This window comes from Oscarella lobularis, chromosome 16 (genome assembly GCF_947507565.1).
Source record: "Oscarella lobularis chromosome 16, ooOscLobu1.1, whole genome shotgun sequence".
NCBI classification, from domain to species: domain Eukaryota; kingdom Metazoa; phylum Porifera; class Homoscleromorpha; order Homosclerophorida; family Oscarellidae; genus Oscarella; species Oscarella lobularis.
The window spans coordinates 1,934,655-1,958,577 of NC_089190.1; the positions used below are offsets into that span (position 1 = coordinate 1,934,655).

Genomic DNA, 23,923 nt, shown 5'->3' on the forward strand with positions numbered 1-23,923 from the left:
TTAATTTATATCCGGTTCAAATAATTACCATCAAACCTTGCTTCTTTGATTTCAGCTATCGTTGGACGAGTTTAAGTCATTGCATTGCACAGCTCAATTAATTCCTCGTGCTAAAAGATACCGCAACGTACGTATGGAATTGCTCAGCGGCTAAGAATCATCGGCGCCCGGTTTCATCCGATCGCATTTCGTTCTTTTTCCTTCTTCTCCCTGTTGCCCAGATAATTGTACCATATGACGGCGGGTACCATGAGGAAGACGCCGGCAAGAGCGTACCACGTGGCCACGTCCACTTCAGGTTTCCAATAGAACTTACCCGTATCGTTTTCCAATTGAAATAGCGTCAGAAAAAACGTGCCAACGGGTGTGATGAGCGCATTGACAATGACCAAATAGACGGCGCCTTCAGCGTACTTGATCAGCATCAGACCAATGAGATTAGAAAGACAGTAGAAAATGGTGAAATACCACGTGCGCCCGATGATGAGACTGCAATGCTCGTCGGGTCCGTACGGATCGTGCGGCATCGGATCCGTCGGCGAGCAATTAAATTTCGGCGCCTGACCGAACTCGCAATTCCAGCCCCAACGCATGTTTTGACTGAATTCGTCGAAATTGGCGCTCGCGCCGAAGTGTGGAATGAAATCGAGAAAAAACACGGCGGCGAGAAAAACGAAATTGAACAGCTGCAGCCAGGCTTGAAAAAGAAGCGAGTGAACTTCGCCGCGACCTCCAGAGCTTTGGGACTGGTCTCCCTTCTTCACTTGGCGTTCCTGAATAACGTTGCTGAGACCGAGAGGTATGAAACCGACGCAGAAAATAATTGGCCATATAATCGTGCCTGCCGTGCGATTCGCCGTCGTCTTGTTGTCCTGTCCCAGCTGAAATATAGTCGGTTCAAGACAGATAATGAGACCGATAAGAACGATGAAAGTCGCCACGAGCCGACCGCCGGATATACCTTTACGAAGGATTAGATAACGTAGAATGACGGTAAAGGGAATGACGGAGGAACTCAGTATGGGCTGAAGGTATTGAGGCGTTCGGTCCGACGGGCTCGAATAGACGACGAGAACGCCGTTCATCGCGTTCAGAAATCCAAGCAGAACAACGAAGCCCATGGAGCTGTTGAGTCGAAGCGAGAAGTTTCTGTTGAGAAATTTCGCTATGAAAACCCAAGCGAAAAAGACGACGGGAAACCAGAGCGCAGTGAAAAAAAGAACGAAGTAGGGACCGGCGATTGCCTTGCCGTAGACGCCGCACGCTTTATGGGTACCAAGAGCGGTCGTAAATAGAGGCAAGGTCACCGTCATACCGACTTGACTAACGATGTTGAGTATGGAGAGAAGAATGTTTACGACGGTGAGAGGTATTTGTATGTGAAAGTTCGTTGTCACGGTGAAGGTCACGGAGTCCGGTTTTTCTGTCGATCGGTTGATTGATGTCGGAGTTTTGCTGCCCATGAGAAGGATATGGGATTCACTAACATCTTCTGAAGTTTGCTTGTTGCCCATCTTAGAACCTACGGTAATAGAGATTGGTGGTTATATGGACACCGCGGCTGCGTTTTCACTTGCATTTGCAAGCTACCTTGGTCCTTTTACTGCTGTTTTCGTGCACTTGGCGAAGAGAAGCGAAGGAGCCCAAGCTTATCACATGACAATCGAAGTCACGCGGAACGGACGCCGCGTGATGCGACGGACGGAAACTTCCTCCCGGTGTCTTTGTGGTCTCGATCCTCGCGTGTTTACGCAACAACAAAAAAAATATGAAAGATTCGCGGCAGGCTTGAATTATTGATATATAGCTCTACCCAAAAATTATATCTCTATAGTTATAGCTTGAAACTGAAAGAACGTCGTTGGGTAGAACGCGCGCAGCCCGGCGAGGACCCATGAACGTAGCCCTTCTTATCTCCGCCTTCGCCTTCCTGATGGCCGAAAGCGGCGGCAGCGGCAGCCGATTCCAAATCACCGACGACGAATTCGGCGGTTTGCATTTGAAAGTGCTGCGCAATTCGGCGACGGGGGAGAGCGCGTCGGTCATATACGACATGGGAGGTCGCATCGAATCGCTAGAACTGCTCGCAACGCCGCGTTCGTCGTCGCTACGCCCTATCCTCTGGACGCACGATCGCAACGCGACGGCAGCGCGCGAAAACGAAAGTTGGCGCGGCCAGTTTCTTCTTCCGTACGCAAGTCGCGTTTCCCGCGCAACATACGAGTTCTATAACTCGACGTATCATCTACCGATGAACGAACCGGAAAGGGAAAACGCTCTACACGGACTACTGTTCAACAAAACGCTCACCGTGCTCGATCAAACTGCAGATAACCGACGAGCTCAGTTGAAACTGGGTTACAATTTTACCGGCAAAGACGAAGGTACAGTTCGGCCCCTCCCACCTCTTAAATCCAAGCGTATAATAGGGGCCCCCGGCGCTAAATCGTAGCTCACGCGACCCGGTCCACTTTTTAAATCTGTGTATTATGACACTATAGGTTATCCGTTTTTACTGGACCTTACAATCGATTACATTCTCGAACACAATGTCTTATTGAATCGAAGTCAATTTTCCGTGCAACTGACGTTCGAAAATCAAATGCCTAATGCTCCGTTGCCGTTATCCGTCGGTTGGCACCCTTACTTTCTAAGCACCGTCTACAAAACTAGGGTAACGCTCGACGAATGCACGCACTGGAATCACGTCATATGGGCAAACAATTCCAATATCGATAGTTCTCTCATACCAACAGGTCTAACGAACGTGTGGACGAATTTTACCGGCGAGGAGAACAAATCGATCGGGGGCACGACAACGAATCCGACCTATTTTGACGACGAATTTATACCGATCGAGGACGAACGCACGTGTGCCTTATACCGATCGCGAATCTACGATCCGACCGCCGTCGGCGGCGGCACCATAGTTCTCTGGCAGAACTCGGCTTTTCGATTCGTACACGTTTACACGGGCGGACGAAGTCGGTGGGGAATCGACGCCGTTGCCGTCGAACCCCAATCGGGAATGACGAACTGTTTCAATAATCACGACGGATTAGTGATATTAAGCGGCGGACAACGCTGGACGGGAATGTTTGGAATTTACATTGAATGATACTGATGTCGAAAAATTAACACAAATTTTTTTGTCTACGTGTACGTCTAAAGTGCGCGAGCCATTATCGTTGTTCCGGGCGGCGATTGATCGCGCGTCTTTAGCTCGTTGAATCCGAGTTTTTTGTAGAATTTGTACGCTCGATCGTTACTGCTCGCCATTTCGAGAAACACACCCCGCGATCCTTATATGTAAATGCGCTCTTGCGTGTGTCCGCGAACGTTTGCGCGCCTGTTTCTTACCTTTGGTTTTGAGGGCTGATAGCAGACAGTGAATCATTCGCTTACCGACTCCCAAGCCCTGCGCACGAGAAAAAGAAATGCGTAAACAATTTTCATTAAAAATCATTCCACAGAATTCACCTGACTCCTTGGCATAATATCAATGTGCAGATGAGACGGATGCCTCTCGTAGAGCTCGTCGGGCAAAAAAAGTTCCTCGGTTCGCATCGAAAATACCAATTTCTGTAAATTATCTATCCCAGTTCTCCTCAACAAAAAAAACAATTTCCCTCACCTCCGCGGGAGATTGGCATTTAGAAGCGCTCTCCTTTTCGCACGCCGAATACTTTTTCAGCGTCTGCGAGGCGGCAAGTCAAGCAAGCGCGCCTCGATTTCGCAAAGGTAACGAACCTTAGGAAGCCACTTGGCCTTGTAGTCCGCATAGAAAGTCTTGGAGTCAAGCGCGCCTAAAACATAACCACACACGCCCTCGTCGTCTTCAAGAACAAAAGCAAAGTCAGGGGCCAAATGAAGGTACGGGCCAACGTATCTGAGAAATTCTTTTTTCAACGATAGTTTTAATTAATTAATGAAAATTTTGAACCTGTCTCCAAGAAGAGAAGGATAGTCGGAGAAGTTCTCGGATGCGTCGTTTCCGGAGTCGCCTGTGACGAGGCAAGTTTTGTAGACTAAGTCCTGAAGGAAAAGATATCGAAATGGATCTCTTTCTTTAGTTTTTGAGTTTATCTACCTCATCTTCTGATCTGTACGGTCTAATTATAAACGTTCGAGGCGACGGTTCGAAAGGTGCCTTGTTCGAAAACTCGCCGCTGGATCCTTCCAAGCGAGGAAGAAGCCGCTGCAACAATGAATTTTGGAATTTATCTATTGAGAATTGAGCAGCTCTCGGGCCTCTCTACTAGCCTGTACATCTAATTCGCATTGCCTACTCAATACTCGCCTGCATTTCAGCGGCAATCCCTCCACGAAATACCCACGGTTCCATATCTTCTGGGAGATATCCCATAGACCGTCCCTCCTTCTTTCGACAACCATCCTCTAAAACGAAAAGACTAGTGTATGGCCCAGGCTGAGCCCCTTTCGTTTGTGTCGTACCGAGCCACGCTACGTAGGCGTCTAATAGCATAACGACTTCTTTTACGTCCCACACGTAGGGATACAAATCGTAGAGCAGCGATCGATTCGGTATCTCGGTCAAACGTACGAACACGTCCGACACGCGCTTACAATTGCGACGAAACGCCTGGGCCCTCTCGAGCCAGTGTTCGGACTAGAGAAAAACGTCCAATAGTAGTACCATAGCAACGACGTCGACCCGCCCTCACGATATACAACATTTATTGCGGCAGGACTCTCGTAAAATATTGAACCCCAATACCTGACTCACTACTTGCTGCGCGAATTCTTCCGACTCTTCGTCACTCATAGTCGTCTCCGTCTCCGTCTCCGCCGCCGCCCGGCTCGCATTATTCGCGTGCGACTTCAACCAATGAAACTCGCGCATCAGCTCCTCGGCGCGAGGCCCGTGCTCGTGCGGAAGATAGAACAAATCAACGATCCACGCGACGTCCTCTTCGCTTAGCTTCTCCCGACTCAACGTCGTCGTCGTCGTCGTCGTCGTCGTCGTCGTCGTCGTCGTCGTCGTCGTCGTTCCGCCGCCATCGGGCCGTCGCTGCCTCTTCGCCGCGCTATCTTCCGAATCAAACGTCGGTGCCGCCGCCGTCGCAGAATCGTCGCCGCCTTCTCCCTCTTTCTCCAACTGCGTCGTCGCCGCGGCGCTCACCGTTTTGCGTCGAAGCACGGAAGCGAGCGTCGGTTTTTGAAACTCCGAGAGCCACTCTTGAATTCCCGCGCGCAATGAAGTGAGAGCATCGTAGCCGACTGGATTTTTTTCCGTATCCGCCGCCGCTGGCGAATCAACGTCCATCAGTTCGGCAGCGGGACTTTCGCCGCCGCCGCTCGCCGCCGCCTTTCCGTGTTGATACCATAAGGCGAGACCGTTTATCGCCATGAAATTGGACTCGAACTCGCAATTGGGATTCGTCAAAATGCCGTCGAGGTATGGATAGAGATCGGCCGATCGGCCGGCGTACGGACCGAGGAATAGACGTCGTTGGTCGTAGTCGTTTGCGTGAAGATTGTCCCAAATGACGGGACGGCGTTGGAGAACGTTAGACAGCTGAAGAATGGAGTCGACTGTTATGGACTTGGAAATCACTCGCGGACCTAAAATTAGATATTAAATTAATTAATTAATTAATTAATCATAATAAATTGCTCACCTGTCCACAGTATTTTTATGGCGGAATTCAATTTCGTTCCGAGCGTCGTCAAATATTGCGATTTCGCGACCGAAGGGCTAGCTCTCGATGAACAATATTCTTTAATTAATTAAAAATTCAATAATTTAATTTTCTTTTCTCTCTCTCTCTCTCTCTCTCGTCTTTCTCACCGGTGGGACAGAAGAGAAAGACGCTCGGTTCGCCGAGCTGATCGTAGACGATGTTCGCCACGTGCGCTTGAGCGTGTGCAAACGATTCGAACGTCTTTACGTCCTCGGGACTCATGTCGTCGTCGATGTCGTCGAAAAGAAGTGCAAACGAGCGACAACCGAGACCGGTGAGCTGAAAAAAAAAATTTGTTTACCCCCCCCTGGGTCGGGAATTAAACGCGATGCAGACTTGATCTGTTTTTCGTTTCAACGCCTTCACTTCGTCGCCGCTCGAAAAGACGATGTCGAGACCGGGCGATAGAGCGTAGACAAACTCGATTTTCTTCGCCTGCGCCGATTCGATGAGATGACGTAGGGCGTCTAATCGTCGGAGTCCGATATATCGAAGCGATTTGGGATCCCAGCGCCGAGCTTACCGGCTTCTTCGAGCGTGTAGAGATCGCGCCAGTCGGCGCGATGCTTGTCGTCGTCCTTCGGCGCGTACATGAACACGTTCATGCCCCAAGAGTTCATTCTGAAGAAGAACGGGGAAAATGCAAACGTTCTGGACTCCCGCGCGGGCGACTGACTTTTCGAAGAGCGATCTGCGCTGCTCGCATGTCCACGGACGGCCGTAGAAGCCTTTGGAAGAGGGGGGAAGTGTGACCATGGTAGAGTCTCCAAAGACGCGATTACCTTCGACGACGCCGCACAAAAACGAATTGTTCATTCTCAAAAAGTCGATTGGACGGCGAATCGTTCGTGTACAGTGTAGGCGAAAGCGTTCGTCGAAAAAATGTGCGATATACTACGGCGCACGTTACAAGACTACGCCCACAGAGACTGATAGTAATAATTAATCTAATCAAAGTCGCTAAGTGTTTGTCTGGACTTTCAATTCTTCGATGTCGCTGCCTTTCTTTTTCCCTTTTCTTGGCTCTTTGCGGTGACTGGTGCCTCAGCGGCTGTGTTCAATTTCACTGCCTTCTCCTTACGTGCCATCTTTTTTATTTTTTAAAAAAATTATTTCCTTTTATATTGAGTCAATTTTTAAATTCTTACCCCCTTTAATATGCGAGCTTTGAGTTCGCCCTGGGTTAAAGGACGATGCTCTTCTTCACTGTACAGGGACGAGACTTCAGAGTCATAGTCATCCCTACAGAAAAGAGGATTTGCTTTCTTGCGATTTTCTCTCTCTCGCAAAATTCTCACCCCGTCGACGGAGCAGCAATAGAAATCGACGCCAGTTGAGCTTGAGCTGCCTTAGGAGGAGCGAGCAGTTGACTGGTAGATCCAGAGGGAGAACCAGTCTCTTCCGATTCCTGAAACAAACGTCGATCCAAAGACAACAACCTTTACTATATCACGTACCTTGAGTGAGATAAATTGCTGTAGCTGAAGAAGTTCGTTGACTCGCTGCTCAATAATTCCAAGGAACTATAAATATAAGAGTGGTACTAAAGGTTGAGTTAGTGCCGTGGACCCATTGTTTATTTGCCTGCATCAGATTAGCGTCAGTCACTCCCGTCTGACCTCCAAGCATATCTGTTATAGCAGAACGATCGCAGCCAATTTTCGTAAACATAGAATCGACGCCTTAGAAGAGATTCTCAAAAATGAGCAATTTTTTCACCACTACCACCACCAAAGCTCCAACCTGATTTCAATTGGTCGAGAATTCGACTGTTTTTGGCGTGTCTGTTTTCCTGACGTTTCATTCTCTCTTCGACGACCTTTAGCTGTCTCTAGACGGAGATTGGCATATAGGCTGTGTTATAAAATCCTCAGGAATCTTACTTCAAGATCGGCTAGTATGCTCTTGCGTTGCTCTTCCATCTCTATACCCTGATTCCTGAACTTGTCAATATTCTGCTTTACCTGGAGCGAGGAAGTCAGAGGAAACCAAACGTTCTCTTTCTAAGACCCTACGTCTGCTATTTGCTCTTGGAGTCCTTCTATTTCGCTATTCAATTCGTTGACAAGATTGAAGAGAGCGAAGTTTTGATCCTCCACTAGAAAAATATCTCAAATTCAATTCAAAAAGCCTCAATTTGAGTTGTAGTGAACCTTCAATGAACCGTGCAACAAGCTGGTCAATATCCTGAGAACGCAGCAACAAATTACTGCAAGGAATATGTATCGCATGACTTCATCATACATCAATGCCAGTAAATTCCTTGATTCTGTCAAATGCGTCTTCATATGCCTATTCAAAAAATTGAATTTTGAAATTCAAAGGTTGAGGTGAGGTTTACCTCCAAGGTTTCTTCAGCTTTGTCTCCCCTTTCTCCTTCACCTAGTCAATAAAAAAAAAGAGGTCTATTCGCTCTTTTGCATTTGCTGTGTTTTTCACCCTTGAGCCTTCTCTGCATCAGTGCCTGACTCTCAAGTTCCTGGCGCTCAAAATCTAAATATAAACACATAAAAATTAGAATGAAACAAAATTGAACCATCACACCTTTAGTTGTCATGAATTCTCGCAATTTTCTATCGTGTTCAATAACTCTCATGAGTTCCTAATTAAAAAACCGTTGAATTAAGTATGATTTTTATTGAAATTAGTTCACCTTCATTTCCATGTTGTGCTGAGCCATTTCCTTGTCCGCCTTCTCCTTCAATGCCGTCATCTTGGCTCTCGCTTCTTCACTAATAATAAAATGTAAATCAAAATTTAATCTGTTATTAGTATGGCGTTCTTACCTGGATTCGTAGGCTTGAGTCGACGAGTCTATCAGCTCACCCAATTGCCTCTTGATATCAGCCAAAGTCTAAACAGAAACAAATTCAAAATCTCCTTCTAGTAAAGCAAGGAAACGTATGACCTTCTCCAGTCTGCCATGAATGCGTTCAAAGACCAAACGCTCTTGTCTCAAGTGATCAATAGTCATTCTCAACTCGGAATTTTGAGCCAATGACGAATTAAACTTGACCAGCGCCTAGCAAAGAAACATAGACAAAGATTCTATATATACATTTCTTTATGTATACCTTATCTAATCGGTTTTCCATCACTCGTTGCTGTTTCTTCATCTGCACGTGATGCTGCTGACTCATGTGAACTCTTGATGGAGAACGTATTTCAATATTGAATTATTTTTTCTTTCCCTTACCCTCCCATTTCTTTTCTCTGTTGAGCCATCTTTTTCTCGACGGCTCGTGCGTGTTTGTTCACCTCGGCGATTTTTTCCTTTTCGATGCGAATTCGTTCGTCGTAATCGGCTGAAAAAGATTTTTCAAAAAAAGTTGAAATTATTGACCTGTTAGTCGAACCTTGCATGCCTTGAAGATCGACTAATTCTCGCACATTTTTCGCGTCCTCGAATCCATTCAATTAGTTTATTCTAAATATTATAAAATTTAATTACTTTTGTCGAATTTTGACGACCGGCAGCGAGTCGAAAATCTTTCATCAGCTCTTCACTTTCTCGCTTTAGGCTTTCTATTGTTGCTCTACAAAATGTAGCGATATTGAACGACGGTTCCTGTTGGGGGCCCCACCCGACTTACCGCTGCTTTCGGATCGAGTTCTGTGCGTGGTTATCATACTGCTTTCGATCCCCTTCCATAATGCGATACTGGCGCTGAAGTTTCGACAATTCGGCGTCTACGAGGAAAAAGCGCACGAAATACGATTCCATTTGCTTCGCTAGACGCTCTTCGTTACCTAAGCCATCGCCTTCTGCTTCGCTCACTTCAGATCGGCTGTACGTTCTCCTCATTTCTTGAGATTCGGACGATTGCTTTTGTCTCACGCTGTCGCTAAGGAAACGGTACCCCTAGCGACCAAACTCCCGTGCATACCTGTACGTGTGTACAAAGAACCCGGCGGAAAAAGCATGGCGTCCGACGTGTCCCTCAAGGACGAGATTGCTGCGGCTCTAACGGGAGTTCTTCGCGACGTATGCTATTCTTATTATTGCAGCATGCCCTACAACGTCATTCTTTCAGCTGCAAAAGCATCACGCCACCGAAGAAGACGTCATAAAAACGTAGGAGGCCTCTCTTCCTTCTCCCCTCGAAACAACACCGACTTAATCGCAGCGAAAGCGAGCACGCAACAAAACTCTGCATCGTTCTCGAAGCCGTCTTCCTGCACGGCCTCAAAAAGAAAGTCCTCCTAAGAAAAGTAAACAAACGACTCCGCCCCGCCCCCGCCTCTCTCCCTCAACTTTTCCTCTCCATCAGAGAGCCGGATCGACACTCAGCAAATCGGAAATCAAAAAATCGCTACCAATGCCAGTACTAACTTTTAGTCATTTACCGTTGCGTGGGCGTGGTTTAATTAAGCATGTATATTTTTAGTCAGTTTGGCCTTTGTTTTCTGCTTGCACTCCCAAGGACGTCGTAAGTCAGTTGTCTCGACTTGCGTACGTCACTACGGAAATCGGCCAGTGCAGGGTCTGTTTGCAGGAAGAAATTTGATGCTCATGAAAAAATATTTTCGATTTATTTAGGCTTGGATACGTCTAGCTCTCAATGACGGGATCATGGAGAGTTACGTCGACGCGATGCTCATTGATAAGAGTCTCATGAAGTAGGGTCCTTATTGTTTTCCATCCTGTCTTAGTGTCTAAGTAAAAAATGTCTTCTCAGTTCCTGGTACACGGATGGGGCGTTTCTAATGGACGCAGAGCAATCGTTCAGTCTAAAAACTCTGCTACAAGGTAACTCCTTCCTTCGCCCCACGCGAGGGAGCTCGCACGATTTCTCGCGTCCGCAGGTCTATCTGCCTTTCAATTTGACCTGGCTTTCGACAGTCGAGACGTCAACACGTGGCCAATAGAAACGCTTCAATTGTCCGGGCTGCGTGGCCCGGATGAAGACTTTGCAATCGTCCAAGCCCCGGCCAGTGACGCAACGGCCTACGATCCAATGGCAAGCTTTAGCACTTTAGGTGCAGCCTTGCGAGCTAAGGACTTCACCACCACTGCCGTCACCATGGCAACCATAGAGGATCCCATAGAAGAAACAGGTCAAACGTCTAGATCGCCTAAGAAGAAGAAGAAGAAGAAGAAACGAAGAAAAGAAGAAGAGTCTCAATCTGTTGTCAAGGAAACCGAAACCCCGGATCGACCTGCAACTCTAGACCTTGGAGACGAGAAAGAGTCGCCAGCCAACGTCGCCGCCGCCAGTGTCACCATTCCCTCTAAACGCTACAAACGTAGAAATCTTTCCCCCATAAAAAGTCGTTCCTATTCTGACGCTCCCATGAGCATGAGCTTGAGTCGGCGTCTCAGCGACGAGCTCTTCGTTCCTTCTCATTTGAATACGTCGGACGTTTCGGCGGGAACGCCGCCTGTCGACGATGCGTACAGTAGTCTCTTTGGGAAGTATCGGCCGAAACAATGGCGCAGAAAATCACGTGAGTCAAATACAGTATATTCCGGGAAGCTCTTTTAATTGTCCAAAATGTAAAAATTCGCGAGAATTCTGTCCCAGCCTGCCTGGTATTTAGAAACGATCTTACGTTCCTTCGCGTCTAGTGATGGCCAACGTTGAATTGCCTCCTGACATTGACGATTTGTCGTACGACGGAGTAACGCGCGCGCCTCGGCGATCGTTGCCCGCGGTGTTGAGCGTAAGTGCAGAGAGATGTCGTTAGAGATTTCAATCAATAGAGCCACGTGTTTTTAGCCAGAGGAATCGGACGAAGGAAACAACGTGGCCGAGTCAATGGGTTTTGAGGTGTGCACGTCCAAGAAGTTTTATAATTAAATTTCTAATTTTTTTGTTTTAAAATGTTAGATTATTACGTCAAGTTCACCTAGTCCTCCAGTGGAGTCCCTTGTAGGTCTTGTGTATAGGGTAGGATCACTTTAGTATAGATGCACGCACCTTCTAGTCTACTGAAACGAAGTTGAGCTTGCTGACTGTGCTAACGCGAGAGAGGGGGCTTGATTCACAGCAATTTCAGTGTCGCGGTTGTTCGACTCCAATTGGAATGAGTAAGTCGTAATAAAGGGGTTCTGCTTGATCGGAAAGAGACTACTATAGAATCAATACTAAGAACCATTTTTCTATCTCTCTCTCTCTTTCTCGTTCGGGCGGAACACTGGGATTTTTTCAGTGTTATAGTAGTGTTTATTTAGTTTTCGGTCACGCGAGAGTTTGCAAATTCGATGGACGGTATAACTAGGAACCTGCCATTTGAAATTTGTCTATCGTTTATCTATTGTCATGCAGCTATTACTGCAAGGATTGTCACAAGGAAGAAGAGTCCCTCATTCCCGCTAGATTGATATACAATTGGGATTTTAACAAATATAAAGGCAAAGAGTCGTTACACGGGGATCGCTTAGTCTAATCGTGAGCCTGCCTATAGTATCGCGTTCGTCCAAGGAATTCATTGATTCAATTGCCGAAGATCCTCGATTAAATTTGGCTAAAGCAAATCCCACTTTGTACCAACACGTCTCCCAGTTGAACGACGTTAGAGTAAGTCGGTTTATGTCGTTTTTTTTCTTTTGAACGCGTAAAATTTCAGTCGTTACGTATTCAACTTCGCGCTGCCACAACGTACCTGTTCACGTGTCAAAGCAACATGTGGGAACAATTTAGAACAAAGTATAACTCGATTTTCTGAGCGCAATCTAAAATTTAACGCGTCTACGCGTAGAGTGTGGGGAAGAGAGTATCTCTTTGAAAATCCAGATCTTTTCTCGTTATCAGTAAGAAACCGTTGGCCGGGGTAATTCTAAAATTATCGCAATTTTAGGATTTTCTGCAAGTTCAGTCAGGCTCAATGATCGTCTATTTGAAGAAAATCGTCGCTGCGGGTGTGAAACACGTCTATCGATGCAAGGTAGAGAGTTGGATGGGAGGGCCCCCGTATTCCTTATTTAACGCCACCACCACCTCCTCCTCCTTCCCTCCAAGTTCTGCAGTCAAAAAGGCCACATATGCGAAATCTGCAACAATCCCAAAATCATCTATTCATTTGAAGTTCACACTGTAGTGCAGGTACAGCTAGCCACAGGCCAAAAAATTTACCTAAACCAACACCAACTCTTCCTCCTTCCTTCCTTTGCACGTGTTAGTGCGACGTGTGCCAGGCAGTTTTCCACAAGGCCTGCAAAGCCGACCTCTCGTGCACGAAATGCGCGCGCATTCGCGAACGACGCACGCGAGCAGAAACGCGTGACCAGAACCGGTCCGCCGCCGACGACGAAGAAAGTACAAAAATCGTTTAAAATTTTAAAAAGGTAGTATGTGCTTGGGGCGGGTGCGGGGGATAACAAATGTACAACAATCCGCTATTCGTCTTCTTTGATTGGCTTCCTTTCCTTGAAACGTTGCTGCAGCGAATCGGTTTGCCTTGACGCTTGCTGTAACTCCTTTTCTCCACGATCACCCGTTGATCCGTTCTGCGATGGAATTTGAGAAGGCAGCTTTTCTTGAATTTCTCTGATTTTGTCGAGTAGGCCTCCGTCCATCGGTACGTAATCCGAAGCCTCCGATTCGCTCCGCGTGCGCCGTCCGGAGAAGGCGGCGTGGTACAATCCCGGCCGCCGCCGCCTCATTTTGATGGGAAGGGGCGGCGGCGGCGGTAAAGAGGAGCGGGTGGCGTGCTCTGGCTGGTTTTCTGGTGCGGTTTGCGTCCGCGATGCTGAAGCCTGTTCCGGAGGGCCGATGCATTTCTGCTGGAGCAGTCTATTGGGGGAAAAACAATTGCTAAGCGAATTATGACGCGAAAATATTTACGTAGCGATGTCTTTCATATCGCTTTCACTCAGTCGTCCGCGACCAATGTGAACAACGTGCTTGGGTGTGACAGGAGTCGATATTGATTTCGTTGCCAATGGTCTGTTTAATTGCAAAACAAAACGGTTACAACTGGCTCCAGAAGTTCAACTGAAATGTATCACGTATACTTTTTTGCTGCGAGCAGTTGTGGTGGCGGCCTTTCAACTAAAATAGAGACGTGTTTTGATGATACGGGGCTACCTCTTATTCGCCTACCTCCGCTGTCATGTAAGACATGCACGTGGCCCTTGGGAAAATGTCCGTATTCTCCTTGCGAATTCTGACCATACCACCAGCACTCTTTTGACCTACGCGCGCCAATGCAAATACATGACACTGTCTGAGCAGTATTTATACATATCGGTAATGGTGATTGTTTCTCCAGCCACGAGAGGCAATTTTTTCGGATCGCTTTCAATGTGGAAACTAGCGAGTACTTTTGCAGTACTCGGAAACGTCTACAAGTACTTCGAAAGTCAAGAATCTAAATCTATGCACACGACAATTAGGTACATTACCTTGGCAACGAGTTTTTGAAGTCCCCCAAAAGAGGCCCGTTGAGCCGGGTCAGACGCCCAGCAGCTGCACATGAGCGAATAAACATGATCTGGACAATGCAGAGTTTTTGGAAGTAGGAATCGACCGGTAGAAGTTCTTTCGCCCGAGGTCTAAAATGTAAATCACGTTGATTTGTGCCGAACGACCCCACGCTTAGGAGAGGACCTCTGAAGCGTGAAGCGGCGGTCGTGACGGCGGCGTGGCGCCGTGGGAAAACATTTCCCAGAGAAGAATTCCGTAACTCCACACGTCGCTGTCGACGGTAAAACGACCAGTCATGAGTGCCTCCGGCGCCGTCCTACGCAATTCAGAGAATAACAACAAGTTTCCCCCCAACGTTTTAGCGTTTTCCAACACCATTCTACAGGTGGCTCGTAGAAAGAATCTCTCTTCTTGTAGCATTCCTCCGAACCTAGACACCGTGACAGTCCAAAATTTCCGATTTTCGACTGCCAAGTTGACGTATAATTAATAATCAAACCTCCGTACAATTGGTCACTGACCGTGAACCTGTCAATCATAAGAATACTTTTGGCCCTCAGCGCCCGATGAACGATCTCTTTCGCCGCCAAATATTCCATACCGGATACGATTTGATGCGCGTATCTGTGCAGCAGAATGGCGGGAAACGTGTCCCCCTCAAGCCAGAGCATTCTCTTCATATCGCCGAGCGGTGCAAGCTCAAAGACCTAAACAAAACAAAAAGCGCAGTAAATTAATCAGATATTCCCTCTTCCTCCAAGCGGACGCACGAGCATGATCGGCGAAGTGAGAACGACTCCGTAGAGTCGTATAATGTTGGGATGATTCAACGAGTTCAGTCGATTCGCCTCCTGGTGAATACTGACGTCGTTGAAAGAGCTCTGCACGCCGTCGTCCGGACGATACGATTTCACGGCAGCGGATACCTTCATTGAATCACGATGCGTCATACGAGAAAACTTATAGTACGATTGCCACCACCTTAGATCCGCTATCGTCCCGCCATTCGCCGCGCCGGACGTACATGCTATCGCTGAAGCCGCCGAGATGTTTTCCCAACATCAAATGATCTCGACTTATGATACATCGCGACTGCTGGATTTCGGACGAGATCGGCTTCTCGTTCGTTTGTCTGTCGGACTTCTTGAAAAAGATGTTACCCAACTGAGAACAAAACAGTTGTGGGATTAGATTAGCGTCGTATCAAAGCTCCGGGTGGCTAGGAAGTTGCCCCAGCCCAAATCCGTGATCGGCAGACGCGTTGTCAGTATACACTGACCTTGGTCATCGGTGAGGTTTCCGCTTTCCGCAATTTATCCAACCTTTTCATCAAACGTTGGAATTGCGGCGGCGACATGCCGATGCCCGACGCGTCATTTTGCGTCAGATCGCGCAAGTCGGTGACGCGGTGAATGCCCAGTAGGTTGTAGATTTTTCCGAGAAATTCCAACGTGTCGGCGCCTCGGAGGAACTGCTGGAGTTTTAAGTAGTCGTTCAACGATCCGGCCATACGAGCTGGCGGACTGGAGAGCGTCAGTGAGTCGAAATCCGGGTTGAGAGAGAAAAAGCGTTTGGACCGAGAAGGAAGCGTACGGGACAAAAGGGAAAAAGCCCTCTGGCTCTCCGCCTACTATAGTGTGCAGTAGACATGATCCATGCACATAAAACGATAATGGACTCCTCCTCGTCGATTTACTTGTGAAATCGAAAGGGCTCCTCCTCTACTTTCGGAGTCTACATGTATATATACCGCGCTAACTTTCGTCGCAACACGTGACCAATCAATCAGCTTTCTCAATAATTTACAAAGGCATAAATATTATGAAAGACAGCTGGATGCATCAATCTAAAAAGCGTCCTCTTCCTACGCTTCACTCTACTTTGTCTTCGTTTTCGTTGCTTTCTTGTCGGCAAAAAAGTTAATCGCGCGATCGTATCTCCAATTGCAGTGCTCCAGAGCTCGCTGTGCATCTTTCTTCTTGATTTTCGAATCGATCTTCGCCTCGCGCACGAAATCGAGCACTTTTGCAATTGCTAAAGCTTTCATCGACTTCTCGGGATCCCGCCCCTGGTCCTTGATGGTCTTCTGAACGCGTTTCGGCTCGTACAACGCCTCGAACCCGGCCTCCTGAACGACACTCAGATGCAAAATCGCCTCTTCCGCCTGCCAATCGTACAAAGTCAAAATCCGCTGTACATCTCGCTCCGTCGTTTCGGGAACGGCGCCCTGAACCTGACGAATCAAACGATCGGGTAGCGACGACGACGTCGACGACCCCGACGAAGTGGACGATCGACGAGGAATTTCCTTCGGCGACGATTTCGCCCTGACGCCGCCGAGAAAATTCTCGCGAATCTCGACGACGCTCGCGCTACTCGATCGAACAAACGGAGACTCGTCTTTCGCCTTGCTATCACCTCCTAGACTCATTGAAACGTATTCGGCCGATTCGAAGAGCGAGGAGGAGGACGGCGGCGGCGGCTGCGGAAGCGGACGCCTTTGCATTATCACTTCCGGACTCGGTGTTTTATGAAAAGATCTTCGCTGTTGATGTTGCTGTTGTTGCTGTTGCATATTGCTCATCTGCTCGTATAACTCCTCCTCCACCGGTGGCGTCGGTCGTGGTGCGTCAGCTAGCGTCGCGTAGCTGCTTTCGCCCGCGCTGAGCGCCGTCGCCGGCGGAGGAGCGCTTTGCGAGAAGGCCATTCCCGGCCCAGGGGGGGGCTCCGGCATGTCGCACGGAGCGCGGGGCGACTGGCCGTACGGATGACCGTACGGACGACTGAACGACGACACGGACGACGGTCTCGCGGATTGTTGAGCGTATCCGCTACTGGGATCGTGTCGCGCGGACGGGTAATAAGGCGGCGGTTGATCGAACGCGTACGACGACGCCGATTTCGCGAACGTCGTCTTGGGCGGGGGTAAAGGGGGCCCGCCGCCGCCGCCGGCGCCCATCGTATGATAGGGTAATACTGCTGATTGGGTGTCTCGTCGCTGCTTGTGCGGCAACGGCGGGGGGTTGGGTCTGGGCGGGGATTCGGAGAAACCTCGTTGCTGGCGGAGTTGGAGCGACGTTTTGCCTAGAAACGCTCTACGCGGAGGGAAAGGGATCATTTTAATTTACGTGGGGCCCCCATTCGCCTTACTGTGCTAGTTGTTCAACGGGGATCGTGTTCAAGTCGTTGTGGCCGATGTGCACGTCATGGGTGACTCGGAGTGGTCGAGATATGCTTCCGGTTGTCGTTTTGGGTTGCGGAGACATTTCGTGACTTCAAAACAGAACATTATCAAAAATATTTACCCGATCAGCGATATCACCTCAAAGGAGGCGGCGATTTTTCATCTAGAAATTGAAAAATCGTTTAAAGGGGACCAATGAAAACACGTCTATTTCGTACCCATTTCTCGGTCAGGCAGAATTTTCACATGATCTTCAGGAAATCGGCCGTATTTCCCTTCAGCATTTTGTCCAAACCACCACAACTGTCCCGCCGCCCTAGCAAGATAAAATGCCCTTTTCCCGTAAATAATTATTCGTCGCTCACATTTCCGTAATCGTTATCACGTCGCCGGCGGAAAACGACATCTTCCCCAGATCATTTTCGACGTGGAGATCCGTGATCGCTTTTCCCTTGTGCGGCCAAATCTAAAAAAACACTTTTCAAATGATTCTCCTCATAGAATTTCTCCTACGTCGACAATCAGTTTTCTCAGTGCCGTAAACGTCGGCCTATTGTCGGGATCGTGCGCCCAGCATTTATTCATTAAACAATAGACGTCATCGACGCAGTGCTCGGTCTTGGGAAGTCGCATCATCAACGGCGAGTCAACCATTTTATAGATCTGAACGCCACCCACACGTCATTATGACAACAATATATAATTATTTCTAACTGACCTGCATGGCGTTGTACTCGCCCCAGGGAATGGATCCGTGCGAGAACATTTCCCAGAGAAAAACGCCGTAGCTCCACACGTCACTCTGGACGGTGAATCGAAGCGTTTTAAGCGCTTCTGGTGCCGTCCTACATGGAAGGAAAGTGATAGGGTGAAAGGGTGGCACACATTCCCATAACCCTTGCTCATCCCGGATAAGGATTTCCGTTACTACTGTAAGGCATCTGTTGTATCCAAGCCAAACACATTTGGCATGAAAAAAATGTGAGATAAAGATCTCTCAGGGAGGTCCCGCGCCGATTATTATTAGCACAAAGATTATTATTACCATCCGAATGCAACGCGTCCTTTGGGATTCGTCATCTCGTAATACCGCCGTCCGGGCGCTATTGGTCGAGCCAGACCAAAGTCGCTTATCTTCGGCTATAAAAACAGTATCAACACGCGCCTTCTCGCTAAAGTAAACCGCAGCGCCTTCTCGCTAAAGTAACCGCAGCGCCTTCCCCCCTGCGGCGAAACTATCTTAACTATGACGTACTCTCACTCCCCTCCTGTCATGCTCATTCATTCGTTCGTTCGTTCGTTCATTTTACCTTTTCCTTATTGACGAGAAGAACGTTTCGCGACGCCAAGTCGCGATGGACGATGTTCTTTTCCGCCAAATATTCCATTCCCGATGCGATTTTCTGGGCGTACTTGTAGAGACGAAGCACGGGAAATTTGGGACCTTCGTTTACGAGCAAGTCCTCTAAACTGCCCAGCGGTGCCAACTCCAAAACCTTAAAAAGATTAAATAATTAATTAGGAAATTCTCTTTTCGTCACGCGCGCTAACAAGCTTAATTGGCGACGACAAAATGACTCCGTAGAGTCGTAAAATATTCGGATGATTTGCACTGCTCATTGCGTCGATTTCTTTTTGTATTTCCGCTGTAAAACGCGGCTCGGCGTCCTTGTGAAGGCTCTTCACGGCGACTGACACCTTCCCCAGAAATTCCTAATTAAAACCACGTCTTCCAAGTCAAATTATCCATTACCGTTGACCCGTTCTCGTCCTTCCACTCGCCCTGGTACACTTCGCCGTACTCGCCCGCACCGAGCAGATGTCCTATCGTCACGTTTTCTCGCGCGATCAGAAAACGGGCGCTCGGTTGCGCTTGTGCAAGCGGCGTCGGAATCGTTTTGGTTTTCGAACGAAACTGGACAAAGAGTACACCATCGTAACCGTCCGCTATTATTCTAGCACTTCCTTCACTCTTACATACTGTACACGCCCTTCGTAGTACGCAGGGTGACGCCGCTACCGGGCGCCGTGCCAAGCACGTACAGTACGTGTACGGACTGATACTACTGTTTAGCGAAGTTCGTTCGCGCCTATCTCGCTACTAGCAGGGGGGAGGGTAATATCGCGCAGGCTTCCTGGATTGCGATGTGAGTAACGAAGGTGCCAAATACGCAGGAAACAAACCGTACTGTTCCAGTCGTTTCAAATACATTGTACTTACGTGTCGAAAGATGCTCTTCTCTTTCTTGAGATAGCGTTTGAGGCGTGTAAACTGCGGTCGCGTCATGCCGATTTGTTCGGCGTCTTCCTCCGTCATATCGGCGAGATCGTTCACGCGACGAATGCCGAGACGGAAATAGATTTCGTTGAAGAAGTCGTAGATGTCGGCGTCGCGTAGGAACGTCTGTAGACGCGAGAACTCGTCACGGCCGTCCGTCCCCTCGAGAAGCATCTGGGGGGGAGGCGATAGAGGTGACGGACGACCTCTCGCGCCACTTGCAGCCATTCGTCTCGGTAGTTCGTGCGGTAAAAAGACTAGAACTCGCTCGCTTCCTTATTGCTCACAGCTTTTGGCACGGGCAAGTTGTTTTGTAGCGCGAGAGAAATCGACACGTCGACGACGTCATATCCGTCAGTCCACGTGATTTAGAATAGAATGCAGGATATACGGGGGAGCCACGACGATGCATTCCACAAAGAAACGTCGAGTAACGGTCGCCGACGACCAGTCGACGTGACGAAGTCGAACAGCAAGCTCAGCTGCAGCCAGAGCGAACATGTCAGCAATACTTTTCCTGCTACTTGCAGCTAGCTGTTGGCTCGAGATGTGGGAAAGCACTCAAGCTAGCTCCATAGGCGTCGACGTGGTAAGAGCGAGGCTTTTTTTACACGGCGCCTTCCGTAACGGACTCACTGACAGCCGAGGCTGTCAGCACTGACAGCACCACAGTGACGATGTTGTTTAGTCATTGTAGCTCTTTCTCGTTCACCGTTTTAGTCATCCTCCTCCTTTCTTTTCCCAAGTGCACTAACCTTCATAATAGCCCCCACTTAGTACGTCTCCCACATCCTCCATTTGCGCGTACGCTGTAAGGCTTGGTGTCTGCTTCAAAACCAGGATCTCCGCACTTTTAGTAAACGTAACCCTCGCGGTATCTCCACATCCTCCCACCTGGGCATCTCTCGCACGGCGGGAGATTATGCGCATGTAGCCGTTTAGTACTAATAGCTCAACGCCCCCCCCCCCCCCCCCCCCCCCCCCCCTTATTTTTCAGACAAATCTATTCACATGCCCGCACGTCGAAAGGCGAACGTCGTGCCGCGACGCCGAACAGACGAATCCCGTATGCGGCGACGACGAAGCTTGTCGCGGCAGTGTCGGAATCAACATGAAGTGCTGCTTTGATGGATGCCAGTCTGTTTGCATGATGCCACCGCCCGGTAAGTGCAGCGCATGAATAAAGCGTCCGACTTTCTAATCGAATTAGCGCGTATCGCGACAAAACGTTCCCAATCTGTCGCCCGTCGATTTAAATGATTGCTCTCACAAATGGAACCCTTTCGTATTTGCAGTACTTTTTTTTCTTTGTTACAGCTTTTGACTGGCAAGACAGACCGCTAAAAGACGGCGAATCGAGTTAGTCATTCATCTGCGCTTTAATTAATTGAATGTAAGGGTTTTTACGTTAAGGCTTTTTTGTTACCGGTCCCGCCGCACCTGAAATCGGTTAGTGGCACGCGAGTCTGCACGTGCGCATTTCCTATTCGCTTCCGGCATCGCCTTTTTTCTCGCCGCAGGCGAACTTTGTAGCGTCGCCGCCGAAGAGCCGACGCTTCGCTGTCCGCACGGCTACGTTTGTCGCGAGCTGTCCGCACGCGATCGACGCCGCCGCCGCGCCGTTGTGACGGCATCGTCGTTTGACGACTGGGAGAACATTCCTGCGTGGGGCTTATGCGAGGAGGGTAATGCGAAAAGGAGAAGTAGTCTAAACCAACATCTGTTTGCTTTTTTTCCTCAGGCGATATCTGCGCATTGCCTGTTGAAAAGGGCACCTGTGACGGGTCCGAGCCGAGATATTATTTTGACGCTGAGACGGAGATGTGTCGTCTGTTCAACTATAGCGGCTGTCATGGCAATGACAACAATTTTAGAGCTCTCGACAGATGTCAAACCGTCTGTGCAAGTAAGGCGACAAAACATCTATACACCGTCACATCAATTTCTTCCCTATAGATATAGGAGGACAAATGGAAGAATTAGAGCAAGGTTTGTCTTTGAGAGAGAGAGAGAGAGAGAGAGAGAGAGAAAATAAACAAGACTCGCTTTAGACGCGGATCTGTTTGCTGAGCCACCAACACCTGCCTATTTGGAAACATTCAATGGTAAGCAAAAGTTGCACTTACAATACAATAGAGTCTATGTCATGCACGCATTATTTTGCGGTAAACGTGTGCAAACAGCTGGGGTGGTCTCGTCTCGGTTTCCCACGGACTGTTCGTATAGCTGACTCGTCTCAATCCCGTCTATAGATCCGTGTTTGTATCACGTCTGCTCTGGCCCGGGCGAAGTGTGTCGTCGCGATTTCGCTGAAGGCGACAGTGGGGAACCGACGGCGAAATGCACGTGCTCGTACGACTGTCCGCTCCTGTACGAACCGGTGTGCGCAAGCGACGGAGAGCAGTACGACAACGAGTGCATTATGAGACAGAAAATGTGCCGAACAAAGGAGAATCTCTACATTGAATATGCAGGAGAGTGCGCAGGTGATACCGTTCATTGTAGGTTTCTGCTGAGCTTGACATGGAAATGACTATTTAGATCCGTGCCGGACTCATCAATGTCCGGCTGGAAAACGTTGTCGAGCGAAGTTCGGGTCTCGAGAGCCGTATTGCGAGTGCTTGGCGTCGTGCGACGACGATTCTATTCGTCCCGTGTGCGGTCACGACGGGAAGTGGTATTCTTCCCTGTGCTGGCTGCACGTTGCCGCTTGTCGGCAAAATAGGACGCTGGTTCTTGCGGTGGGTGAAGCGAGGGAGAAGGAAGTGTGCGGAGAAGGTGCGGTTCTATTTACACAAAGCGGCGGGTTTCTATGACGCACTTGATTATCTTTCCTAACTAACCTGATGATCTAATTGCTCACTTAGTTTGATAGCGGCTTTTTTTCTTTCTTAGCTAAAACTGGGTTCTGTCCTGAAGTGAGCGAACAGCCTTCTGGCTCTTGCGTGCAGGAGTGTACGCGAGATTCAGACTGTGGGGGCAATGATAAGTGCTGTTTCACCGGATGCAGTCATCAGTGCAAAAAGCCCGTCTCAGAAGGAGGTGAACTTGATTGCTCAAGATATAACGGTCTCTTATTACGTTTCCCCTTTCTGTAGTTTGCGAATATGACGGAAAACTGTACAAGCACTTGGAATTGTTTTCTATAGGATGCATGGAATGGTGAGTAGTATGATAACGTTCCGTAAGACTAGCGGCGAGTTGGTTCTATAGTTCCTGTCACTATGGAAGACTTGATTGCTCAGTTGAAGCTTGTCTTCCAGGTAAGTTATATTAAAATTGCTAAGTATTGATTTTTTAAAAAAATATTTTTTCTCTCTCAGATGATATCAGTAGTGGCCACGATGACGACGAATAAAAAAGAACCGATATTTTCTTTCTAGAATAGGCCGTGCAGCACATATTATCGCACACTTTAGTTTTTGAATGAGGTACAGTACTATTTACACAACACGTCTCCTTTTCTGCTAACGCACGTCGCACGATGGCAAAACTTCCAGTGAAATTGTACTACGACGTCCTTTCTCCGTACTCTTGGCTCGGATTCGAAGTCAGTAAGCACTGCAGTGCACGGATCTCACATTAGACGTCGGAGATATAGGTGCTGTGTCGCTATCGCGAGCTCTGCGACTCGACTTGCACTTCTGCCCCTTCCACCTCGGCGTCGTCGTCACCAAAGCAGGTGCAGCTAAACCCTAGCGTTTCTACGTCGTCAGGCAGTGCAGGATTTCGTTACTATTAGTGCAGAGGCCCCTACTTTTTTAGATCTAAGAGATCCCACACTCTATAGTCACACTGGGTGTTTTGTAATCAAAATTAGGCATTACTCCGCCGGGTTTAATCCCAGCCAAAGGCAAGTACATATGCACAAACGCTGGAAACATGTTCCCTTACCTATAATGAATAAACACTGGAAACATGTTCCCCTACCTATAATGAATAAACGCTGGAAACATGTCCCCCTACCTATAATGAATAAACGCTGGAAACATGTTCCCCTACGTATATTGAATAAACGCTGGAAACATGTTCCCCTATCTATAATGAATAAACGGTGATAACATGTTCCCCTTCCTATAATGAATAAACGCTGGAAACATGTTCCCCTACCTATAATGAATAAGCGCTGATAACATGTTCCCCTTCCAATAATGAATAAACGCTGGAAACATGTTTCCCTACCTATAATGAATAAACGCTGGAAACATGTTCCCTTCCTATAATGAATAAACGCTGGAAACATGTTTCCCTACCTATAATGAATAAACGCTGATAACATGTTCCCCTTCCCATAATGAATAAACGCTGGAAACATGTTTCCCTAGCTATAGTGAATAAACGCTGGAAACATGTTCCCCAACCTATAATGAATAAACGCTGGAAACAT

The 23,923-nt window shown here is 48.2% G+C and overlaps 8 protein-coding genes across 10 annotated transcripts; 3 read left to right on the forward strand and 5 right to left on the reverse strand.

Annotated features, from left to right (window-relative positions):
* Nucleotides 1–70: 70 nt before the first annotated feature.
* On the reverse strand, nucleotides 71–1,686 carry LOC136196692 (crt homolog 3-like). 2 transcript variants are annotated; one of them, XM_065986288.1, is made up of 2 exons: nucleotides 1,591–1,686; nucleotides 71–1,522 (listed from the first exon to the last, which is right to left on the reverse strand). In XM_065986288.1, the coding sequence occupies exon 2, from the start codon at nucleotides 1,512–1,514 to the stop codon at nucleotides 174–176; it is 1,341 nt and encodes a 446-aa protein (XP_065842360.1). In that variant the 5' UTR covers nucleotides 1,515–1,522; nucleotides 1,591–1,686; the 3' UTR covers nucleotides 71–173. The 2 variants fall into 2 exon arrangements, with proteins under 2 accessions (XP_065842360.1, XP_065842361.1); XM_065986289.1 differs by having other exon boundaries at nucleotides 1,578–1,684.
* Nucleotides 1,687–1,695: 9 nt separating this feature from the next.
* Nucleotides 1,696–3,291, forward strand: LOC136196697 (uncharacterized protein YihR-like). Its single transcript, XM_065986295.1, has 2 exons — nucleotides 1,696–2,384; nucleotides 2,502–3,291. Exons 1-2 carry the CDS (start codon nucleotides 1,895–1,897, stop codon nucleotides 3,116–3,118), a joined length of 1,107 nt encoding a protein of 368 aa, XP_065842367.1. The 5' UTR covers nucleotides 1,696–1,894; the 3' UTR covers nucleotides 3,119–3,291.
* On the reverse strand, nucleotides 3,094–6,597 carry LOC136196687 (protein O-GlcNAcase-like). 2 transcript variants are annotated; one of them, XM_065986282.1, is made up of 16 exons: nucleotides 6,488–6,597; nucleotides 6,382–6,433; nucleotides 6,229–6,326; nucleotides 6,042–6,172; nucleotides 5,813–5,984; nucleotides 5,643–5,741; nucleotides 4,748–5,586; nucleotides 4,456–4,630; nucleotides 4,301–4,398; nucleotides 4,091–4,198; nucleotides 3,944–4,035; nucleotides 3,751–3,889; nucleotides 3,635–3,697; nucleotides 3,481–3,582; nucleotides 3,361–3,418; nucleotides 3,094–3,302 (listed from the first exon to the last, which is right to left on the reverse strand). In XM_065986282.1, exons 1-16 carry the CDS (start codon nucleotides 6,519–6,521, stop codon nucleotides 3,166–3,168), a joined length of 2,397 nt encoding a protein of 798 aa, XP_065842354.1. In that variant the 5' UTR covers nucleotides 6,522–6,597; the 3' UTR covers nucleotides 3,094–3,165. The 2 variants fall into 2 exon arrangements, with proteins under 2 accessions (XP_065842354.1, XP_065842352.1); XM_065986280.1 differs by having other exon boundaries at nucleotides 4,739–5,586.
* LOC136196690 (uncharacterized) lies at nucleotides 6,576–9,555 on the reverse strand. Its single transcript, XM_065986285.1, has 22 exons — nucleotides 9,456–9,555; nucleotides 9,299–9,395; nucleotides 9,157–9,241; nucleotides 9,062–9,107; nucleotides 8,902–9,010; nucleotides 8,780–8,852; nucleotides 8,614–8,727; nucleotides 8,492–8,559; nucleotides 8,359–8,437; nucleotides 8,250–8,307; nucleotides 8,145–8,198; nucleotides 8,047–8,087; nucleotides 7,950–7,997; nucleotides 7,859–7,892; nucleotides 7,721–7,803; nucleotides 7,589–7,669; nucleotides 7,449–7,536; nucleotides 7,290–7,387; nucleotides 7,163–7,228; nucleotides 7,004–7,113; nucleotides 6,854–6,947; nucleotides 6,576–6,793 (listed from the first exon to the last, which is right to left on the reverse strand). The coding sequence occupies exons 1-22, from the start codon at nucleotides 9,508–9,510 to the stop codon at nucleotides 6,686–6,688; spliced, it is 1,689 nt and encodes a 562-aa protein (XP_065842357.1). The 5' UTR covers nucleotides 9,511–9,555; the 3' UTR covers nucleotides 6,576–6,685.
* Nucleotides 9,556–9,604: 49 nt separating this feature from the next.
* On the forward strand, nucleotides 9,605–13,057 carry LOC136196971 (pleckstrin homology domain-containing family M member 1-like). Its single transcript, XM_065986638.1, has 20 exons — nucleotides 9,605–9,690; nucleotides 9,740–9,780; nucleotides 9,833–9,917; nucleotides 9,977–10,030; nucleotides 10,094–10,189; nucleotides 10,246–10,325; nucleotides 10,385–10,455; nucleotides 10,512–11,153; nucleotides 11,275–11,369; nucleotides 11,426–11,476; nucleotides 11,537–11,578; nucleotides 11,634–11,736; nucleotides 11,881–11,917; nucleotides 11,975–12,060; nucleotides 12,114–12,226; nucleotides 12,276–12,355; nucleotides 12,408–12,459; nucleotides 12,507–12,593; nucleotides 12,668–12,751; nucleotides 12,829–13,057. Exons 1-20 carry the CDS (start codon nucleotides 9,628–9,630, stop codon nucleotides 12,979–12,981), a joined length of 2,115 nt encoding a protein of 704 aa, XP_065842710.1. The 5' UTR covers nucleotides 9,605–9,627; the 3' UTR covers nucleotides 12,982–13,057.
* Nucleotides 12,961–15,662, reverse strand: LOC136196972 (activated CDC42 kinase 1-like). The gene is made up of 12 exons (XM_065986639.1): nucleotides 15,354–15,662; nucleotides 15,056–15,238; nucleotides 14,845–15,000; nucleotides 14,596–14,781; nucleotides 14,450–14,541; nucleotides 14,258–14,390; nucleotides 14,053–14,202; nucleotides 13,892–13,992; nucleotides 13,751–13,842; nucleotides 13,663–13,699; nucleotides 13,493–13,594; nucleotides 12,961–13,441 (listed from the first exon to the last, which is right to left on the reverse strand). The coding sequence occupies exons 1-12, from the start codon at nucleotides 15,582–15,584 to the stop codon at nucleotides 13,045–13,047; spliced, it is 1,860 nt and encodes a 619-aa protein (XP_065842711.1). The 5' UTR covers nucleotides 15,585–15,662; the 3' UTR covers nucleotides 12,961–13,044.
* Nucleotides 15,663–15,859: 197 nt separating this feature from the next.
* Nucleotides 15,860–19,863, reverse strand: LOC136196970 (non-receptor tyrosine-protein kinase TNK1-like). The gene is made up of 12 exons (XM_065986637.1): nucleotides 19,480–19,863; nucleotides 19,012–19,173; nucleotides 18,810–18,956; nucleotides 18,569–18,754; nucleotides 18,304–18,398; nucleotides 17,977–18,103; nucleotides 17,772–17,921; nucleotides 17,624–17,724; nucleotides 17,477–17,574; nucleotides 17,397–17,421; nucleotides 17,225–17,347; nucleotides 15,860–17,169 (listed from the first exon to the last, which is right to left on the reverse strand). The coding sequence occupies exons 1-12, from the start codon at nucleotides 19,762–19,764 to the stop codon at nucleotides 15,951–15,953; spliced, it is 2,718 nt and encodes a 905-aa protein (XP_065842709.1). The 5' UTR covers nucleotides 19,765–19,863; the 3' UTR covers nucleotides 15,860–15,950.
* Nucleotides 19,623–23,007, forward strand: LOC136196973 (uncharacterized). The gene is made up of 14 exons (XM_065986640.1): nucleotides 19,623–20,125; nucleotides 20,534–20,699; nucleotides 20,854–20,895; nucleotides 20,950–20,985; nucleotides 21,057–21,221; nucleotides 21,278–21,442; nucleotides 21,493–21,525; nucleotides 21,588–21,641; nucleotides 21,789–22,022; nucleotides 22,078–22,314; nucleotides 22,432–22,578; nucleotides 22,635–22,698; nucleotides 22,750–22,799; nucleotides 22,860–23,007. Exons 1-14 carry the CDS (start codon nucleotides 20,036–20,038, stop codon nucleotides 22,892–22,894), a joined length of 1,518 nt encoding a protein of 505 aa, XP_065842712.1. The 5' UTR covers nucleotides 19,623–20,035; the 3' UTR covers nucleotides 22,895–23,007.
* The last annotated feature ends 916 nt before the right edge of the window (nucleotides 23,008–23,923 follow it).

Bases quoted from the DNA above. Each gene is read 5' to 3' on its own strand.
- LOC136196692 (XM_065986288.1), bottom strand. From the start codon at position 1,514: ATGGGCAACAAGCAAACTTCAGAAGATGTTAGTGAATCCCATATCCTT.
- LOC136196697 (XM_065986295.1), top strand. From the start codon at position 1,895: ATGAACGTAGCCCTTCTTATCTCCGCCTTCGCCTTCCTGATGGCCGAA. The intron at 2,385-2,501 runs GTACAGTTCGGC...ATGACACTATAG, and splicing joins TTTTACCGGCAAAGACGAAG to GTTATCCGTTTTTACTGGAC.
- LOC136196687 (XM_065986280.1), bottom strand. From the start codon at position 6,521: ATGAACAATTCGTTTTTGTGCGGCGTCGTCGAAG. The intron at 3,419-3,480 runs GTGAATTCTGTG...TCTCGTGCGCAG, and splicing joins ATATTATGCCAAGGAGTCAG to GGCTTGGGAGTCGGTAAGCG. The intron at 3,303-3,360 runs GTAAGAAACAGG...TTTACATATAAG, and splicing joins ATCAGCCCTCAAAACCAAAG to GATCGCGGGGTGTGTTTCTC.
- LOC136196690 (XM_065986285.1), bottom strand. From the start codon at position 9,510: ATGAGGAGAACGTACAGCCGATCTGAAGTGAGCGAAGCAGAAGGCGAT. The intron at 9,396-9,455 runs GTAACGAAGAGC...TTTTCCTCGTAG, and splicing joins AGCAGAAGGCGATGGCTTAG to ACGCCGAATTGTCGAAACTT. The intron at 7,388-7,448 runs GTTGGAGCTTTG...ATCTCTTCTAAG, and splicing joins TCTCGACCAATTGAAATCAG to GCGTCGATTCTATGTTTACG.
- LOC136196971 (XM_065986638.1), top strand. From the start codon at position 9,628: ATGGCGTCCGACGTGTCCCTCAAGGACGAGATTGCTGCGGCTCTAACG. The intron at 10,031-10,093 runs GTACTAACTTTT...GTATATTTTTAG, and splicing joins AAAAATCGCTACCAATGCCA to TCAGTTTGGCCTTTGTTTTC. The intron at 10,190-10,245 runs GTCTGTTTGCAG...CGATTTATTTAG, and splicing joins CGGAAATCGGCCAGTGCAGG to GCTTGGATACGTCTAGCTCT.
- LOC136196972 (XM_065986639.1), bottom strand. From the start codon at position 15,584: ATGGCCGGATCGTTGAACGACTACTTAAAACTCCAGCAGTTCCTCCGA. The intron at 14,542-14,595 runs GTCAGTGACCAA...TCAACTTGGCAG, and splicing joins TTATGATTGACAGGTTCACG to TCGAAAATCGGAAATTTTGG. The intron at 13,993-14,052 runs GTAATGTACCTA...AAGTACTTGTAG, and splicing joins TTCAAAAACTCGTTGCCAAG to ACGTTTCCGAGTACTGCAAA.
- LOC136196970 (XM_065986637.1), bottom strand. From the start codon at position 19,764: ATGGCTGCAAGTGGCGCGAGAGGTCGTCCGTCACCTCTATCGCCTCCC. The intron at 19,174-19,479 runs GTAAGTACAATG...CTCTTTGTCCAG, and splicing joins AGAAGAGCATCTTTCGACAC to TTTCGTTCGAAAACCAAAAC. The intron at 18,957-19,011 runs GTAATGGATAAT...TTTCTGGGGAAG, and splicing joins AGGACGAGAACGGGTCAACG to GTGTCAGTCGCCGTGAAGAG.
- LOC136196973 (XM_065986640.1), top strand. From the start codon at position 20,036: ATGTCAGCAATACTTTTCCTGCTACTTGCAGCTAGCTGTTGGCTCGAG. The intron at 21,222-21,277 runs GTAATGCGAAAA...TTTTTTCCTCAG, and splicing joins GTGGGGCTTATGCGAGGAGG to GCGATATCTGCGCATTGCCT. The intron at 22,023-22,077 runs GTGATACCGTTC...ATGACTATTTAG, and splicing joins ATATGCAGGAGAGTGCGCAG to ATCCGTGCCGGACTCATCAA.